Source organism: Triplophysa dalaica, chromosome 16 (assembly GCF_015846415.1).
Source record: "Triplophysa dalaica isolate WHDGS20190420 chromosome 16, ASM1584641v1, whole genome shotgun sequence".
Lineage (NCBI taxonomy): Eukaryota > Metazoa > Chordata > Actinopteri > Cypriniformes > Nemacheilidae > Triplophysa > Triplophysa dalaica.
In genome coordinates this window covers 7,782,013-7,803,071 of record NC_079557.1, presented here as the reverse complement: position 1 = coordinate 7,803,071, position 21,059 = coordinate 7,782,013, and the positions used below count along the sequence as shown (strand labels likewise).

The window sequence follows — 21,059 nt, the reverse complement described above, 5'->3', positions numbered from 1 at the left end:
CTTTAATCAAAATTTGAAAGTGCACTTCCTCTCTTTAGTGGCTATCCGTCTCAGTTGACGTTAGTTTGACGGCTTGGGGAGGGCAGAGCCCTTCAACTGCTGCTAGTTTCATTTCAAAATGCAATGCAAGTTTTTATACAACCAATCACTCGGAAACGCATCAGAATACGGAAGTAAAAATGATTTCAATTTACAGTTCATGGGGACTTTAAAGGATCCCCAAATAGATTATTTTTTCATTTGTTCGTTGAATTTTTTAGTTTTGGGCGTGTTCATCACACAAAACAGATCAAAACTGCAGAAGGCTTATGGGAACTTTAAACGTGCTTTATGTCCTTTAGGAGTTCCAGAGCCCCGGCCCCCATTCACTGTTCTTATGAAATAGAATATTCAAATTATTTTTCTAAATTCACAGTTTGTGTACCATATGGGTTTGAATGTCATGAGGGTGACCCGATTTTCATTAGGTTGAACTATTCCTTTAACTGCCTCTGCGCTGGAAATGACCCGTACCGTACAGTATGTGTGCGAGTGGGAAAAAAGAGAGAAAAGCATGTGCCTCTGTGACTCGGTGCTGTGATGATATGACCTATTCTTATGAGTTTTGTGTTTTCGTGTAGGCTCACCTTATTTCACATATATATATGCTCATAACTCAGTGCCATGCGCTTGTGCAAAGCCTGTAGATCTTACAGTGTTGTTCAATGGCATTTCAAAAGCCCATCTCTCTCTCCCCCACTCTTTAATCACACAGACTTTATACGAGGAAAAGCGAAGGCGCACATCGCCACGGGTCATTTTCATTATCATTTTTTAATTAATGTGACTGCCCAGCCACACCGAACACATGTCACATATGCACGGCCATGCACACATACATGCGGTGGATGGATTTGTGTGTGTACGGTATGTAGGGGGAAGCAGAAACTCACAAACTTTCATCGGGAGAGAGGCTGTCGGTGAAAAAAGAACAGTTCTGGTTCTCCATTTCTGCCAATCTGAAACAGAAAAAGCAAGTGAGAGGAAAGAAAATGTTGTGTTACCAAGCACACGATAAGTGTATAAAAACAAATCTGCCGTAATGTAATTTGTTGCTGTGGCAAGGTGCCGTGAACACAGTGTCTTCAAACAGACAGAGGCAGAGAAACAGCACACGGCTGGCAGGGGAAATGATAAAAGACAGCTGTGACTCATCCAGACATCTCAGCTTCTGCCTGAGAGACGCCTTAGAGCGGTTCCTCCTACCCAAAATTCACATAGCCTCATCCTACCCTGACTTTTCAGAAGCCACTAACCTGGGAGGAGAATTATCATGCGACTGTCGGATCAGTGCCTCTCGGCTTCACCCTCTCCTCTCTGTTACTGTGACAAAGCCACAGGAGAATCTGTTCTCTTTCACTTCATTTGTCACATGAATTTGTATGACAAAAAAACAGCTCTCCTGGGTATCTTTACTACTGGCATGTTTTCATTTCCCGCCACGGGTGGCATGACAAAACACGAAAATTCTTCACCAGATCTAAACAAGATCTAGAACCCATTTTAGGTTACTTACTGATCACGGAAACACATCTAACACAGGAAGACTTCTTGTGCAAACCTAAAGCCTAAATTGAGAGATATCTAATTTAAAGGTGATGCATTTTTGTACTGCTAGCAGGATAACACAGAACTGCGAAAATATAGTTTTCAAACAGGATGACTAAAAATACAGAAAAAGTCTCAACCCCAAACCTCATTTATGGGATGCTCAAACAAAAAGTTCAGTGTTTGAAAGCACCACAGAGTTTTACATCCCGTCAATCAAGTTGTCATGAAGATATTATGAAAAGTAGGAGAAAATATTAGATTAGATAGAAGAAAATACTTAAATACTTAATACTTTTAAAAAGCAGAATAGTGGTGGACATCTGGGACTAGGGTGGTCACTAATTAATGTTTACTAAACTGTTATTAAGGCCCAAATAAATCACAATAGCTATATTATCAAGATATCCATATTTTTCCATAAACAATGCTATCAATTAGTGGTGGGCATAGATTTTTTTGTAATCTAGATTAATCTAGATTAAAATGGCTCATTTGAATTCTGCCGAAGGCATTCAGAATATGTGTGCTACCCAAATAATGACTAAAAGTAAGTCTTTGAGAACGGGTGTCTCAAGCCAGGTGGCGCATTAGACCAGGGGCTCATCTCCTGTTTCCAAAATGCATCACAAACTGCTTGAGAAAGCTGTTCTACTATGATAATTGGTGATGAAAATAAATTATGTTCAATAAGATGTACTTGTATTTACTTCCGCATTAGATAAGGGATGATTTGCGTTTAGGTGGTACTTGAGACTGGAAGAGCTCCTACAGTACATTTACATTTAGTCATTTTAGCAGACGCAATTCAGCTAGAAATACATCCATGCTAAAATATCAAGGTGAAAGTCATCATAGCTTGCGTAGTATAGACCCAGCTCCCAACCCAACTTTGAGAATAGAGTAACGGCGACATTTTTTTTATCGCACGACAAGAGTCTCACGTTAACGCAGCACGTTAATGCCGTTAACGGCCCACCACTACTATCAATCAAATTCATCTTTAATTTAGTTCATTTTGGATTTGCTCTTTATTGACCTACTGGAGAGAATTGCATTTAAAATAAAGTTTATAAAAATGAATTATGTAACACTACAAACGACAAGTAGAATAAGAGTACAGTGATAAAGAAGAAAAACTCTAACAATTAAAACAAACTCAGTTGCAAAAATGTAACATGGTTTTCAAATAAACCTTATTTTATTCCTTACAGTTTTATAAGTTTCCTTTTTGGAAATCGCTGCTGTCCTTCTGGAACCTTTTATTGCCATATCTTGTCATTTTAATTTTTGGTCATAAATCATTGTTATTAGTCATCCTTAATGTTTTTCACTGGGTTTTGCAAATATCTAACTAATACAAAGTATTAAAAAGTGCTTGTCAACACAATATGTAATTATTTAACACTGTGTGTAATTATGATTGAGTTCAGTGTTTTTTCCATTCCCTGAAAAACAGCAAATTTTGACATTCAAAGCTTCAGAAGGACACCGATGGAATAATGGTTTATAAATTTGCTGCTAGACGTTTTATTTGCGTTTTTAAAAGTTGTTGTTCAGGGTTGTCTGGTTTGAGTTTGCCTCTCTTGCACAAATTTAAATTGTGGACAGGCACTCTACTCTGAGTTGATGGTGAGATTTGGATTGACGGTTCCTTTACCCGGATGTCAGTACTGAAGTCTGCGGAGCGGATTTTGTAGAGTGATTTAGACACATTTAAAAAAATGTAACTAATGGGCTCAATCAGATTCTCTTTAAGCTATCCAGATTTAACAGCTGCTGACCTGAAAGAGAATGGATGATGACATTTTATGCCACTGCTAACAGCACTACTTGAGGCAATGCTAATAATTTTACACATTCACAACACACGGCTGTGTGAAATTGTATCTTTATCTAGTGCAACTCCGGGTGTATCGTACCAGACAAGGTTAACCTGACACAGCTTTAACACAGTTTAAACACAACAGGGAGTTCACAACAGTCCCTGTGCTCGCCATTAGCAACACAGGGGTGAAACTTTGCTTTTAGCAATGCTCTGCACTTTCCCTTAGTCTACCCTTAGGTGAGAGACTAGAGGGAGATGTCACTGCCGTACCAGGACAGCCTGTGAATTAGCAGCACTGTAAGAGCCTCTATAAAGAGCGTAATGAGAAGCGCTAAGTGCATTCACGTCCCGTTGCTTGCAAGAGCTGCAAGGAAAATTCCAAATTCATTTTAAGAACAGCAGAGAATACAAAGTCTACATGCAGGATGGGTGCGCCTCTAGGAAGAGCAGAAAGTCAATATCCATTCACCCAACGGGTGTCCTTAAGCCAATGACAGCTGTGGTGCTGGTTAACCCTTCTGCCTGTTATGATGCCCTTTAATTGGTAGTGTTGCAGCAATCAATCAGCAGGATTCAATCAAAGGGTGTCGGAGACAGACGGTCCACGGACCACAGAACGGAAAATGAGGTCACAGATTTAAGGGTGCAAGGTCATGAGCGTGGATGTACACACATGCCTCTGTGGTTGTCTTAATAGATATTTCTCAGTCTTTGTGGTGATTTGCTCTGCCTTGTTTGATACGGAACGAGAGGTCACAAACTCGGATCACAGGTACACGGCAAACAACTTCTTCCTTTGAGAAGCTTGAAATAGACAGAGAATGAGTGTGTGTTTAGATCCAGAGGAGTGGTACTCTCTGATACGAAAGTCTCTTTCCTTTTTATGTCTAACCAAATCTGCTAGTTGACTTATACTGCCAACCCATCCATCTAGATAAGCTTATAATGTACTTGCTCTTTCTACTGAAAACAATCATTCAGCAAGAATATGCTCTTTCTGCAGACTATCCAAGAACCTCAGTGCAAATACCACATATCTGATGATAATTGAATTGTCTATTAGAGTTTAAAGCGAGTGTTCTTGACAATGAAGGATATAAGTAATGTGCTACCTAATTTAGCACATTCTGGTAATCATTCATATTTTCTGGAGGAAAGAACTGATAAAAGAATCAGATAAATGTGAATGAATGTTCTGTTGGGCGGCGAAAGGGATGTGAATTCTTCCGTTAAGACGTGCAAAGCATTTTTGAAGCCACGAACGGTTTATCTTTTTGAATTTTGCTGACATTTAAATCAAGCGGCGTAATTTAGGAATGCACATTCTCAAAAGCAGTGACACAAATGGACTTCTTGAGAAGATTCTTAAGCAACGTCGAAATCAAAGGCTCGGATGAAAACATGATACAAAATACAGAATTCAATGAGAATAAAACACCCACACTTATGATTTGGCACCTGGTTTACTAAAAGAACTAAGCTAAAGGGCTCGTGGCATACATGGTGAAGCCACAAAGGAATCATAAATATTTAAAAAGAATTTCTAAAAAATGTATTCTTCTATGCTTTTCAATCAGACAGTTTGGATCCACACACTTCAGTTAAAAGAATAGTACATTTCAAGATATTCTTCTTTGGGTGAACTTTTCCGGGAAACGTTTTAACATTAGACTGCAGGCTTTGGCAATTAAACCCTTAGTAAAGCAATGCCCAGAGTGGGTTGGTACACAATCATGAAATGTGAATAAGATTTGTACAGTGTGAAAGAGATATGTCAAATGTTTTTTTTGGACTATTAGTGTGACTTAAACAAGTGAGGGCACACTATGTGCACAGTTGGACAGGTTGTTAATAAAGCAGATTGTAGCATATTATTGATCTCATGAATATGCTCATTTTAATGTTTCTTCAGGGTTAACAAAATATAGTGTGACATCTAAAAACCTAAATATTAAAGATTAATTATTAACCCAGGGCACAAACAGTGTAAATCCTACATAAAACCCTGCATATACCTAGGGCTTAAAATGGGTTCAAAATGTGCAGCAAGCTAAACCGTCCTCGTTTTTAACATCCAGACATTTTCATCTGTTTATTAGTCAAGACTATTGAAACTCGATGAGGCGAATATCCCAGAACTTTTTACACATTCATTCAGAGGCAAACGGACCCCAGCGAAACACTTTAACTGGTGACAGCTGAAAAAAACAATGAATATTGTTCAGAGCAGGAACAACCAATGCAGACCGGTGTTGGGGGAAAAGAGAGTGGAAAGTCAGAGTAAGGTCATTAAAAAGGTAAAGAACAGAGAAAGATGAAGATAAAGGAAATAATGACCACCACTCAGAAAGGAAGAGGGAAGCAGAATAAGAAATTGGAGGGTAGAAGTTGAAATCGAGCATATGACAGAGAAAAATGCAGATAAATAAAAAAGTGCACAGGAACAAAAAGGAGAAAGAGTGTATGCAGGTGTGTGTTCTGGTCTATTTGTAGTGGAGATAAGAGGTAGCAGTGAGTGAGGGGAGACAGTTGGCAGTACAGTATGGAAGGGTAAGCTAAGGGCTGATGCTGTCTATTTGCGTGTGTGTTAGGTGGTGTCAGTACAGTTAGACGGGGCAATATCCCTTGAAGTTAAACCAAACCAGCCACATTGGGCTATGAGATTCACCACAGCTCAACAGCCAGCACAACAACACTATGGTTATGTTAGTTACAAATAAACATACTAGTAGTCAGTTAAGTGAACTAGATGAAAACATAAAAAAATTAACAGAAAGCCGTTTCTGTTATACAGTTTTGGAGGGAAAAATACTTTTGGTTTGGTTTATTCTACACTGTCAGGATTAAATAATCAAAAAATTGACACGATCTGCCAATGGGACAATACCCATTAAAAGGGTCTTAACATTTAGGTACAGAAATGCAGCCACAGAAATAATTTCAGCTTTATTTTCATTTTTTATTCATATAATTATTTTCAGTGTTTAGGTAAAGTTATCATTTTTGTTTCATTCTGTGAACTACTAACAATATTTCTCACCAAACTTCAAATAAAAATATATTTACTATTTGCTATTTTGCGTAGAAAATACAAACTGGAGAAACAGGTCAAAATAACATTTATTTAGACTACATATACTGTGAAGGAAACAAGTTTATATTCAGTTTTACGTTTTAGGAAAAGTTCAAAAATAGTTTTTATGTAATAACCTTGATTTTATCACAGTTTTCATCTGTCTTGTCATGCTGTCAGTCATACATATTGCTGTTGGATTACTTTATCACTCCTGAGGTTTGATTTGGTTGAAATTCAACAGACACTGACTGGACCAGAATGGCCACAATACATCCAGAAATGCTGATTGATGAAACCATTTTTCTGATAGTGTTTAGACATTATTTGCCTTATAAACCGCAATAACTGTATTTATGCCTCAGCACTGTATCTAGAAAGTTTCTGTTTTGGCTCGCGTCTGTTTCAGTGTGTGTAGTGTGGTGCACCACGGTCAGGCCAGAGCAGAGACTGATCCGTGCTGGCAGCTCCCTTCAGCCCTCCAGACCCTCCACATGGAGCTTTCATTCTTCTGGAGGAAAGCATCTGACCCCTGTCTACCCTTCTGCATGCCATCTCACCCTTTCTCTCTTTTGATGTCTCTCTCTCTCTCCTTCTCTAACCCTCCCTCTCTGTTGTTACAAGCCCACAGTTTGGAACAGTGTCCATTCAAAGAGGATCAATATGCCAATGGGAGCTCCGGGGAGCGAGCAGAGAAGTCTCGGGGAGAGTATCAGAGCAAAAGTGAGGTGCGATCGTTGTCCGTGAGAGATTGAATTCCTACCTGCTGGCGAAGTGCTCGATTCGGCTGTGTGTGTCCGCGTGAGGCAGCCTGGGAGATGAACAGGGCCTGTCAGAACACACATACACACACATCTGTCAGCAAAGCAGCATGCTATGTACAAACGTTTGTGTTTAAACAAGGATGGAGTTGTGAAGTGGGTCATGTCAAAAATCCCTCCCTCCCTGCTGTCTTAAACAAACTGTGTTGTGTTCCGTGGTTCTCTGTTCATAAACCTTCAAAAAGAGCATGATGGTGCTCGGGAGGAGATTCTCATCAGAGGAGACAGGAAATCTCACTCACGTCTCAGAGCTTTCCACCTCTAGCATGGATTGGACGGGCAGGTAACCCCTCTGAGGATGTTTACTAAAATACTGCTTCGAGCGGAACTTGTTCTTTAGCGTCTTAGCGAAGTCCCGCATCTTCTCGCCTGAGGTGGTCTGCAATGATTCAGAGAGAGACAGACAAAGACAGAGAACGAGAGCCAGTGTCACTGTTCATTTTTACACATTTTTTGTTTTTATCGGTAAAAAAGTTTGCCATGTCGTATTCATTAGGTTTAGTCAATTTGACTCTGAATTCCAAATCTCCAAAACACTAAAGATGACATTTTGAAGAACGTTGATAAAAAAAACATACCATTGTATAGACACTGAACCACTGAGACATTTCTAAAATCTTATTTTTTGTGTTCCACAAAAGACCAGTCATATACAGTTTTGAATGATATGAGGGTGAATAAATGAATTTTATATTGTCCATATTTTACTAACTTTCTAACTCAAATTCCATTATGTAACATCATATTCATAACACCAGTTACACACTTTAAATAGCATGCACCAAATTCCCAGGTCCATTTGCTTTATTGTGTGCACAAATGAAATTTGTAATTTTACCTTCATGGATATAGCTGATTAATTTCCTACATTTATTTGGGTAAGATAATAACGTCACTCAGCTGAAGTGGAGCAATCTCAAACATAATAGGATTGGATTATTTAAATAAACCATAATTATTCTTCAATGCTCATGCATTGGTAATGTGTTGCAAGTGTTATTTACTCATTTGAAACGTTTTTTTCATTCTTAAACATAATTTCATTTTAGCTATCATAAAAAACTCTCCATCTGTGAACAGTTTTGTCAGTAATGCAATTGATGAGATTAGCACTGGCCAATGGAGATAAAAAACAGAGAGATATAACACAGCCAGTGCATCAGTTCCTCCTCAGAACATTTATCTGCTTTCCTATCTCAATCTATCATCTTGAGCAGCTACAGAAAGCCGTTGCATAATAAAGAAAACCAACAATAAAACTCAGAATGGAGCATGAGAAACCCATTAAGCAACTGGCCTTGTGCTGCATTTCATTGCAGAGGATCAATTCAGTTCAACTTATATTTTTTTGTGTATTGTATTGAACAATAGCGATTGAATTTGCTACTTTTGAGCAAGCACACAGCTGCCAGTTGCCAAGGAGAAATTCCAACAAAATAGCAAGCTTACATACCGGTGTGTAGTACTCCATGATGGGGTAATGTAGTTTCTTGCCCTTGCTTGTGCGGCCGGTGAGAAAACACGTCTGGCAGATGTCTACATTGAACTGCTTCAAACTTCGGTATCTGTTATAGTAAATATGAGAAGAAATGAGGAATGTGCACAGTTTCAATAAATTAATTGTAACCTGATGAAAAGGACAGCTTTTTAGGGTCTTCCAAAAATAATGCATTACCTAATATGTCCACTTTTCACTGTTACAGTGATATTTCACCCCAAAATGAATATACTGTCATCATTTACACACTCTCTTGTCATTTAAAAGATGTATGACTTTCATTCCTCTGCAGAACACAAAAGAAGATATTTTGAAGAAAGTTGTTAACCGAACAGCGCTGGCACCCACTCACTTCTGTTGTTTGGACACAAAAGCAATATATAATTGAATGGGTGTTGGTTAAAAACTTTCTTCTTTCGTGTTCTGCGGAAGAAAGAAAGTCAAACAAGTTTAAAATGACAAAAAGGTGAGTAAATATTGAGTGACAGAATTATCATTGTAAAGGTGAACTATTCCTTTAAGTCTTTCTAGATCCCCAAAACTTTGTGAAACACAAAAGCAGAATTTCAGGTGAATGTCGGAGTTTTAGTTTGATAGTACATCAAGGGCTTTCAGCCATCAAAAAGGACAAAAAAGCACCATAAATCATAAATGCAGTCTATAAAAACACTATATCTAGAACTGAGAAACCGAATGCAATTTGTTGACATTCACTAAAAACCATGCTTGACAGTCGTAGTCACCATTTACTGTCATTGTATCCAAAGGTGCAACTCCTTTTTTGTTCCACAAAAGACGTGCATTAACAGTTCTTTTAAAAGAACAGTTCATCCAAAAATTACAATGTCTTCGTCGTGTTCTCACACTCATGTTATTCACTTCCTTGTGCAGAATACGAAAGAAGACCAAACAACAGTGACCCTCATTGATCCCCCATTGTTTTGAACCTCAAGAGGGTAAATAAATGAAGACAGAATTTTTATTTTGGGGTGAACTATCTGGGTAAGCCAGATCTATTGTACTTACATAAAAAATAACGTATAAAACCCAAACCTTTATATTATTTATTTCTACCAGCCATTTCTCAGCATTGTAGTTCCTCACCTGAAGCCCTTGATAGGGCACTGCTTACAGATGTGGCAGCGTGCCTGGTGCTTGGCTGTCTCAGCTACCGTCACTCGGTGGAGAACAGGAAGCCAAACTACTGACTGGGGCTCCAGACTCATCCACTCTAAGAAGTGAGACACCTCAATGGAAGATTTACCCGGAGCCTAGAGATAAACCATAAAATAACATTACAAGAAAGGCGGATGCCAAACTGGTCATAGTGACACGGCCAATTAGGTACCCAAAAGTTCTGGTGTCTGATGGGAACTCCTTAGCAACTGTGTGATTATAAGAAAAGAGACACGTTCCCAATGAGGCTGCCCCTTGTTACCGTGACACAGCAGGAAACACGAATAAAAGGAAATAACCCTAATAAGAAAAAATGGCACAAAAATCTGGAATGTACTAAATTCTCATTATATGCGCATTGGAGATGCATTAAAAGGTTGATTTCCCCAGGGCGCTTTCTGAAGCTCAGGCAGAGCTACATAATTAACACGAGTATCTCTAGCGTAGCGCTTAGCAGTCGCAGGAGTGTGGTGTCTACGGAGGTTGTGTGTGTCCTGTGTGTGTGTATAACTGTGTTTACAGTCAGGGTCTGAGGCGAAATTCTGTAGTGTGGAGTTGACTGCAACACTCCAGAAGTTTTACTGAAAAAACAACAAGGGTTCCACACAGTCAATGCCTCCACAGAGGGAGCCGAAAGTCTCCCCAGAGACCTGTCCATAACTTCAAACGAAACGCACCAGTCTTTTCATCACACATATGCCTAAGCACAAACAGCCAAGACGCATCGCTCTATCTGTCTGACGTGATTAATCCAGACGGTGATAAATTGGGTAATTGGGAACTGCTGATTGGCACAGCCATGCATTTCCTGCAGTAATAAAAAACAGACATGGAACAAATGTGAAAATAAATGGATTTTAATTACGTGTGCCTGAAACTGCACACATGCTCCAAAATGGGTGAAAATTTAATTACCGGCTGGCAAACCCAGGAATAAAAGGCTTAAGGGCATTCGACAAAAACCCTTTGCCCGATACCTATTGCACAATTATAATGAAATGCCAGGGGGGTGCGTTCCGAAGAGCCGCTGCAATGTTTCAGAATTACAGATTTAGATATGAGATTTGAGAAGATTTCAGCGGGCCTTACATCTGAACTCTCCAAGCATAGTGTGAGCCAAAATATACAATATGCAATTACATGAAAGCAACACTTGTTATGTTTTAAAGGTTCCATTCCCCGCGATCCCGTTTTTCAAACTTTAGTTAGTGTGTAATGTTGCTGTTAAAGCATAAACAATACCTGCAAAATGATAAAGCTCAGAGTTTAGTGACAAGCAAGATATTGTCTTTAACAGAATTAGATTTTCAAGGACTACAGTAAACGGCTGGATTGGACTACAGCCCCCTACTTCAGGGTACATGATGTCACTGTTCCGAGTGCTTTTAATAACCTCCGCCCAAAGGAATACGCCAAAAAAGGGGCGAGGTCTTCCTTAGAGAAGAGGAAGAGCCGCTGGAGTAGTGTTCGGTTATCAGAGATTGTAAACATTTGACTGATCTAAGCACTTAACTACTTTCACTTTCATCACAGTCCTACAGCTGGTAATAAGGATTCAGCTACACACATTCTAAGATAACCAACGGTCAAATAACAGCTTCCATGACTTTAATATCGGCTGCGAAAGCGGTTCTATGTAATACTCTGATATTGTGTGGTGGTGTGGAATACCTCTTAAACACTTCTATGAAACGTCCTTTGAAGTCCTGCTTTCAAATGCCATAGTAGGAAAAAATTGTGCGATTTCTAACAATCATTGATGTTTGCACATGCACTAGCAGACCTCCGTTACACTTCGATCGATTTGCATGTTTTTAACTGATCAAATGAAAATGACGCCATTGTAACTGTTTATTGCTAAAAGCAAAAGCTTCTGAATACATGTGCACTGTCAGTGTGATCGACCATTCACAACAGCACGAGAAGTGGAAGCTCACTGATATGGTATGGGTGGGAACATCTTCACCTGGTCAGTTTTACCAATCAAAGCATTTTGGAAGGAGGGACTTTATATAGACCGGAAGAAATCCAGTCGTTTTGTTAGAAGAGGGACAGCGTTGAACAATAGACTTGAAATATGGGAAAAATAAAATCTTTTTTGAAATTAGAAACATGACATCCATTGTTAAACACCCAACAAACATAATCAAAGCCTAAAAAACAGCAGATATAACCAGATAACCAGAACAAGCATCGCAAAGTCTTCATTTTCAATGTCACAAAGTCAACAATGCTTTGGTCAAGTATTTCAATCTGCGTATTAGCATATTACTTTTATGGCTGAATAAATTTACACAACAGCTCTTTAATCTCTGTGTGTTGAAGCCCAAACAAAAAGGAGCAGCACAGTCCAGTTAGGAGAGAGCGAGAGAAAACCAATATACAAGTGACAGGCAATAAAGAATACAACTGAGAAGTGGGCCTTCGGTACAAATATTTAAGAAGATTTGCTCATTACAGAGAGCAGAGGGCCCTTGTAAAGGGATCCTTTACACAGCATATCAAAAGAGGGTTAGCTTAAAAATGATTCAGGACCAATCTGAGAGATACTCTGAGCAAGGAAAAGACCAAAACATTTATCTTATTGATGAGGGGGGGCTGACTCTGTTGCTATGTATGACACAGTCTTTTAAAGACTTTGATTTTTTGGTTGACCGAGACGGGAAAAAAAAGAGCGCTTTTAAGTATGGGTCATTAGTTTGAATGTTATATAAAGATATACTTTCTTTATTTTTTTTTATTTACCATGATGTTAATGCCGACGTATTTGATAGAAAATGAACAGTGACACAATAAATTTCTGTAAGTGCTGTCATTGTTTGTGTGATCACTATGGTTGTGACAGAATCAAATCATATCTGCTGCCTGCCCTGCTGTGTTTAGCTGCATTTCTCCAGTTCCTAAATATGTCAATGTAGTGATTTCTTCTATTTCCTGTGCTATCTCATTTCTGCGCTGTTTTGTATATTTTAGCGTCTCTATAATAGGATTGGTCACAAACATCTAATGCGTTGTGTCTTATTAACTGTCATTCACTTCAATGTAATTTTATTTTATGGCGCTTTTACAATTTGGATTGCATCAAAGCAGGTTTACAAGAAAACGAAAACCAAGACAATCAAAAGTTGAACACACACACAGACACACAAAACAATAAAATACAAAATCTGATAAACCCTAAAAGTAATATGGAAATTGTCAGGCATTGCAAACACATTTCTTCTCTCTTTTCATGTTTCGTCCATTTTCTCTGCTGCTAAAGAAACTATTAAGTCTCTTAAAAGTCCTCCTCGCTACTCCTAAAATTTTGGACCTTAAGAGCTATTTTAAGGGTTGAGATCCTTTATGAATCACTTTTTTCTTTACAATGATCTTTTCTGTAATTCTAAGGGGAAACGCCCATATTTAGGAGAATTTGACACTAGGTGCAAGTCTTTGCGCTAATAATGTTCATGAATATGTGCCCCGGAAAACCTCTGCTTTATAAAAACATCTGCTAAAGGTCATAGATACATACGTACATTCTAATCAAAAACATCTTCTAGATGTCTATATGACATCTGACAGGAAACAACTCAAAGACGTATTAACAAACAATCCCAAAAATACTGTTTAAATGTGCTGCAATCAGGGAACAAACCGCCCACAATCAGCTATTTGTCTTTTCTGTATTATCATTCATTCATTATTTCAAACAATTCTATACCCACACAAAGATATAACGTTGTCAGTCAAAAGTAGCAGTTCTTGTTCAATTTAATCCGAAAAAAGCACCAGACCTTAAGTTACAGTTCAAGTCTGACAGTCTTACCATTCGAAAGCAGCTACGGACACTGGGCTCCACGTTGCTCCCTCCGAACGCCGCCACCTCCCCGAGCTGCCGAGGGATCTGAATGGCCTCGTGCAACAGCAGACTGAGATGTTTCTGATCTGTCAGTCCGCCCGGACCACACACCTGTCGGAAAAGATCTGCGACACGCACACACAGAGGAACTGACTGAATCATGCATGAGGAGGAGATGCTGGACAAAAAGGAAGAGTTTTGTGTCAGCATGAAGACTTCTGGAGGAGGGAGTGGAAGATTTAAATACGAACTTCAGGTCATAGAGACGTGATGAGGTAGGAGATAGGATGGCTGGCATCTTAACGTATAGTGCGATAAAAATCCTTTTTTATTCCATTAAAATATATAACCAACTTAAATAAGACGTTTTTACAACGTTTTAAAGATGAAGGGCTGTCAATGAGGGCTGTCAAATCGTGATTAATCGCATTCAGAATAAAAGTTTGTGTTTACGCAATATGTTGGTTTTCTATGCATATTCATTTGTTATTTATGAACACATACACATGCATGTATACTTTTGAGAACAAGATAAAAATTAACAATAAATAAACGTTTATTGAGAATTTCAATTATTGGTAAATATAAATTAATACTTGGGCTGTCAAAAGACTAATCGCGATTAATCACATCCAGAATAAAAGTTTGTGTTTACATAATATATATCTGTGTTCTGTGCATAACAATTTTGTATTTATTAATGCACACATCCATGCACATATTTAAGAAAAACCTAAAAAAGAATAAACATTTATATATAATTTCAATTATTGGTAAATTTAAATAAATCCACATAAATATTTTCTAAATATGTATACATGTGTATGTGTTTGTATTTATAAATACAAAATTAATATTCACAGTACATAGACATATATGAAGTAAACACAAACATTTATCTGGATGTGATTAATCGCGATTCATCTATTGACAGCCCTAGTTAATACATATAAATATTTCCTAAATATATAGACAAGTTTGTGTATGTTTTGTGTTTATAAATACAAAATTAATATGCACAGTACACAGAAATATATTATGTTAACACAAACTTTTTTTCTGGATGCGATTAATCACGATTAATAGTTTGACAGCCCTAAAAAAAGGAAAAATACTGATTGAGAAAATAATTTTTGCAACTCTGAGTCTGGTGTGATTTGCATGTGTGTTCTTAATAAATGCACTGATGTAATTGGACAAAAGCCTAACATTAGCTGAGAGAACTGGAACAGTTCAGATAGTGTGCGTGTCATGAAACTAGTCATCATGTGAACAGAGTGATTCTGACAGGAGTGAGAACGTTCTCTGCAGTGCCAGTAAAAATAGCATATATCTGTGGTGGCTGGCACATGCTCTTCCCTACTGTGCATACACATGCACACAACACACAAATTCACACCAGCATGCACCATTGCCGCAAACACATCAACAGGCTGCAACAAAAGATGTTGTCTTTCCTATCGAAATCATAAAGATTCTTTTATAACAAAAACTGATTAAAAAAAACCTCTCTTTACTAATTTGAAACCCACTTGCAGGCAAGTTTTGGGTTTATGATGGTTGACAGATGGAGTTCTGACAGCATGTATGTTGACACCTGAGTCATTCCCTCCAGTGCATTCTGCAGGACTCTTATTTACTGGCTCATGACCGCCCGGTCAAAACGCCCCCTCAGATTAAATTGTAGGCCACAGATTTATGACATATCAGAAAATTGAGAAGGTATCCCCATGAGAGCAAACCCTATGGTTGAGATTTTGCACTGTGACAAAGAGCTTTGTTTTGTTTTATTGGATCACATATTCCAATAATGATAAAATAAGGTGTTGGTCAAGTTTGGCCCATATAGTGACGACCAAACAACCCCACAAGGAGACTTAAACCCTGAAATCACCTACACTGCGGGGTTGATGTGTGTACGTGTCAGATTTTTAATGCATTGTGAAGACCAAATATTTCCACAAGGATAGTGAAAGCAGCCAAAAGTGCCCACAACAAAACAGCGTAATAAACAAAGCAAGTCTTAATGAAAATATAAAATGCAAAAAGGTTTATTTGAGAGTAAAGGGATCAGAGTCGGAAATTACAAGGCAACGGGGTGCATCAGGATTTTAGTTCTTTACTCACATTTATATTTCTCCTGGATGTCAGCGTTGCATAGAATCACCAGACCTGTCTTGAAGGAGAGCACCCGCATCTTACCATTCCGCCCACTGGATACAACAACAAAACACATTTCACAAAGTTAAAGATAACACTCGCTAACACATTCAAAAAGCTCAGAGATCCTTCCACTCATTTACTTTCAAAGTCATACGATCTGGCAGTATGAGGGAGGTGAACAAAGCAAACAGAATTGAAAGTCCCTTCACATTGTAATGCAGAATGTACTACAGCACACCTACAACAGCTGAGAGAGAGACAAACGTTCACTAGAAAAATCATAAAGAATCCAGGAACTGGAATGCAGGAACACCTGACTATCGAAGATATACAGTCATTAAAAATATACAGCTGCTATATGGTCAATATATGAAGTTCTGGAGGAGCTGCCTACTACTACTTCTGAATCCTGATGAGGATCTGCCAGGGGCTTGCACACTAATAAAACACATACAGCAACAGGGCAGCAAGCTTGCACACACATAGTATACAAATGCAGCGATATCAACAGTATAACAAAACCCTACAGATATTATTATCAGTATATACACTGTATCAATGTATTTAGTGTATGTGTTTATACAAACTGTTTAGTCGTTTTTACAAAAGGTCGATCTCTTTGCTTAAGTTACATCACAAAGGATGAAGTACAATTTCTTGAAATTCTGAAATTCTTGTAAATCCTGCATTACAGTGTCACTGATAAAATAAATTAGAATTTACAAAAAAGAAAATGTGAAACTTTCACAGGCCTCAGACTTGTGAACCCCACTGCATATTACATGCTGTATATGTACATTACAATCTAGTTCCACACACAGTCTGTCTAGTTTGGTGGTTTGATTCACGCACAATCTGTTCGAATTGCTGGTAATACCTCATTGACCTTCCATTGATTTCAATGGTGCGAATCACAACCGTGCTGACATAGGCCTACATCTCACTAATGTATATTATATATATTGTTTATTATAATATAAAGTGTGATATAAACACTCATGCTTCAACCCTTGTGTATTGTTTGGGTGTGTGGGAACTGTTCGTAGCGTTTACTAAAGAAAATGATGTCATTGTTTTTTTAAACCTTAGACATTTATGTGAATGTTTGACGTATGTTTTTTCCACCCATACAATAGATTTTTCTTAATACCCATGAAAAGTAAAAAAAAATATCAATATCAAATATCAAAACTACCACTAATACCACTTCCTCTTCTCTAAGGAAGACCTCGCCCCTTTTTTAGCATATTCCTTTGGGCAGAGGTTATTAAAAGCACTCGGAATAGTGTCATCATCTATCCTGGAAGTAGAGGGCTGTAGTCCGATTCCAGACGTTCTCTGTAGTCCTTGAAAAGCAAATTCTGTTAAAGACTATATCTCATTTGGCACTGAGTTTTGAGGTTTATCACTTTGCAGGTATTATTTATGCTGTATGATTTTTGTATTTTTTGAGATCATGTTTATGTATATCTAATAGCAAAAAACCTTCGAACAGTTCAGGAAGCAGTGGAGCTTCACTGTATTGGCAACAGCAAATCAAATCAGATTGCTTTCGTACACCTGCGCAGGTCCAAAAATATTCTGGAAAGCAGATGAAACTCAAACCGCACTGCGCTTAGTGTAACAAGAAATCTGTCTCGCAACCAAAGGGAACATTTACTACCTTGTATGCCTTCTTGTTTGACTGAGAGAATGTCATTATCATTCTCATGCATGCTGCTCATTCTTATTCACATCCAGTGTTTGTAGCAAAACAAAAAAACAATTACAACCAATTATTTGCAGGGTGAGAGCACTGATTTTCAGTCATTAGCAGCAGGTAGTTAAGATCCCGCTAGACATTAAAGACAAACGTCTGATTGATATTTGAAAAAACAAAACAAAGAAATACATTGCTTTTACAAATAAATTGCCAATAAAAAAAGCATTTGCTATGAAATGTGTTTGACGTCCTCAGTCAAGAGCTTGGCACAGAACGTGATATTCTGAGTCAAGCAGTGGGGCTGTTAACTCCTCCTGTGGTCTGATTGGCTGCCTGCCGACATGACTTTTAGTGCTTAAGTCATCTAATTCATTTTACACTGGATCCCGCAAAATATCATTCCCTGTAATGCCACAGAGAGGTTAAAAACCTTGACACGTGTGGAGGATAAAGGGATCTTGTTGACAGAAGGTTAGGGTCACTGCATACAGGTGAAAGGGATTATGGGTGACACTGCGGTCAGGGTCGTACCTGTCGTAAACGTTCAGCAGCCAGTTGAGGCACATGTCGACGCAAAGAGGGATGTTGATCAGTATGGACCTTTCCTCCTCCAGTCTCTCGTACAGGGAGGTGAGAGCGTGGATGACCTCCACCACATCCATCACGTGGTCACTCTGCAGAAGATCCTGTTCTCTGAACATGTCCACCACGCTGCTCAGCTTCAGCAGGTCCACTGCAGACACACATATTGCCAGATGCTTATTTGCCCATTTCCTCTGTTTCCAACTCTCACGGGTGTACATTATGTGTGTGCGATGTAAACTAATTGGATTTGACTGCTCTAACATCATTTCCTCTGACCATCTCTAGCGCATCGGAGATAGTATGGGGTTAAGGGTGTATGCTGATGTCATCCTAATTGGATAATGACATAATGAGCTGAAATGTAGAAGGCGAGTGGCTACGGTGCTTTTAGGGTTAGCTGGGCAGTCAGAGACTCTAACAGGCCTTTGTCGATGTTCTTTTCAAAAACACATTCTCAATAATGACAGTCAGCCAGACGCACAGAACAGTGTAGTTTCTATAGGAGCCCGGATAATAATTTGTCTAATGACGTGAATGAGCGAACCAAGAGAGAGATTGAGGACCGGCGATTGAGAGAAAGTGAAATGAGAAATGGAGAGCAACATATGTTGTCCTGGGAGCCGATATAAAAAGCATGCTATAGACTTTGATGGGTTCAGCAAGTAGCTTGTGTCCTTTCTACATGTACTCTTCATGGATTCACCTGCCTACCTTTCATATTTCTTTTTATAAATTGCAAGGGGTCAGCTAATTACTTTTTGTAAAAAATGTAAAGCATGGGTACAGAAATATTACAACCAATGTTCTCTTTAAACTGCGCATGTAACAAAAACATAAACAAATGTTCTCTGGCCCAAACTATAATTCCGGTGGACCTACGCAAAGAATCTATAAGTGTTGAGTAGCTTTAATTTAATTTAATACAATTAATATACAATAAAAAATTATATAAATTATTTAAATTTACATTAAATGTAAAATAAATTGTTATTACCAAACATAGACCAGAAGCTAACTTCGGGCCAGGCGCATACATCCGATGAAACCGTCAATAGGAGCAATACAACTAGACATCCCACTTATCATCGAAAAAAGCCAATGATGGCATCACTCAAATTTGAGACCCTGTCTGTAAAAGCCCACCTAAACCATTTTTTGTGATTTACTGTTCTCTACTTACTTTAAAATCATCCTAGAGTTGGCTAAATAATATAAATTACATTCTGTACAACCTTGATTTCTTTAATATAGTAATGCTGATGTCAAATATCAAATTCACAGTGAAATTATTGGTTAAAAATCAAACTTCGATGCTTGTTATCCTTTATTTCAGGACTTGGTTTTCACAGAATGGGTCACATTTTTAATCTACAATGTAGAAGTTGATTTAACCTGATAGACCTGAACATTTTTTTGGTTATATGAGCAAAACAACCCCAATTTATGATCCTATACATCTAATGTATCTAATATTTGGAGCATGTGAAGCATAATACTAACAGTGACAGAGATGTCTTTACCCGTTAAAAGTAGACAGGAACTATACGTGTGTGCCTCTTTCCTAGAAAACAGCTGCCCGGGCATCGCCAAGACAGCTGTTGTGATAACTGACCTGCCTTAAAGGGATTTTAGTTGAAGGAAAGATGGGAAAGCTCCTGTCTATGCAGTGGCAGATAGACCTCCCCATCAAAGCGCGTCACTGGGAACCAGCGGTTAATTCCTCATCTGGACTTTTTAAAGATCTCCCCCGAAGAAGGACAACCCCACCAATTATTAGGCTTAATTAAGCTGCATGAAAATCACTGGGCTATAATGAAAACCACAGATCAGAGGCGCACAGCGGCGCCGACAGCGTCTGCGAATAATCAATGACTTATGCGCTCAGAGAGAAGGAAAGGAAAAGGGCAAACCGGTGTGACTTTCAGCAAGATGTGCTTCTCTGTACGTACATCTTAAAGCCTTCTGCACATGCCGCAGTTTCATTGCCGTCCGATATGCCGAGAACTTGATGTTGTTCAGCTCGGCTGTGAGAGAGAATTAAGAAATAGAGAACAAAAAGAGAAGAGAGAAGTGTCACTTTGGTGGGGTTTGGTCCCAACTCTAAATGTTTGGACAAGCGGTTTCATATCAAATGAATACAGACAAAAAATGCCCTTTAATCATTATTAATTGAAAGCTGGCAAGGCAATCATATGGTTGGCACAGCTGGCCTTGGGTTAACAAGAGAGTCGCCCGTCTACACCTCCGGGGTGAGATGAAATATTGGGCTGTAATTAGAGGTCTAGGTAAAGTAATAGAGCTCAGCGTGAGACCGTCTTGTGGTTGGTATACGTGTTCTCGTGTGTGTCCGCGGCAAGCTTCCCTGATGGGAAGAAGACACAAAGAACGCCTAGAGTTTAATTGTGCTTAATTGCCTTACCCAAAGCATGGTATAATTCAGTCATCTTTGGATGGTCCCAGCAGGTTGTCTGAGCCTGATGGCTATAAGACAGTAAAAAAACGCACATATTAGGGAAGCCGAAAATAGAGAAATAGAAGGAGATGCAAGAGAGCAGAGGGAAGAGAAACATGAGGGCGTTTCAGACCACGTACACATTGCAGCTAAATAAAGTTGTCACTTTTATTCAGAGTTCTTAATCCTGTTCTGCAAACATCGAGATTATTTCGACTTTCTACAACTGACATATATTAGAGGGACAGTTCACCCAAAAATTTAAATTCTGTCTGCATTTACTCACCCTCAAGTTGTTCCAAATATGAATAAATGTGTTTGTTTTGATGA

At 38.6% G+C, this 21,059-nt stretch overlaps 1 protein-coding gene across 4 annotated transcripts in view; it reads right to left on the bottom strand.

Annotated features, from left to right (window-relative positions):
- Positions 1-21,059, bottom strand: part of drp2 (dystrophin related protein 2) — a 106,934-nt gene that overhangs the window by 10,997 nt on the left and 74,878 nt on the right. For 3 of the 4 annotated variants that reach the window (XM_056769487.1, XM_056769486.1, XM_056769489.1), the window contains exons 9-18: positions 20,697-20,758; positions 20,227-20,301; positions 18,224-18,425; positions 15,955-16,040; positions 13,795-13,952; positions 9,912-10,078; positions 8,763-8,874; positions 7,552-7,688; positions 7,252-7,317; positions 933-998 (exon numbers count right to left, since the gene is read on the bottom strand). In XM_056769487.1, coding sequence (XP_056625465.1) covers positions 933-998; positions 7,252-7,317; positions 7,552-7,688; positions 8,763-8,874; positions 9,912-10,078; positions 13,795-13,952; positions 15,955-16,040; positions 18,224-18,425; positions 20,227-20,301; positions 20,697-20,758 — 1,131 coding nt within the window. Of the gene's footprint in view, positions 1-932; positions 999-7,251; positions 7,318-7,547; positions 7,689-8,762; positions 8,875-9,911; positions 10,079-13,794; positions 13,953-15,954; positions 16,041-18,223; positions 18,426-20,226; positions 20,302-20,696; positions 20,759-21,059 lie in introns of those variants that run through there. The other variant, XM_056769490.1, reaches the window with a different exon arrangement.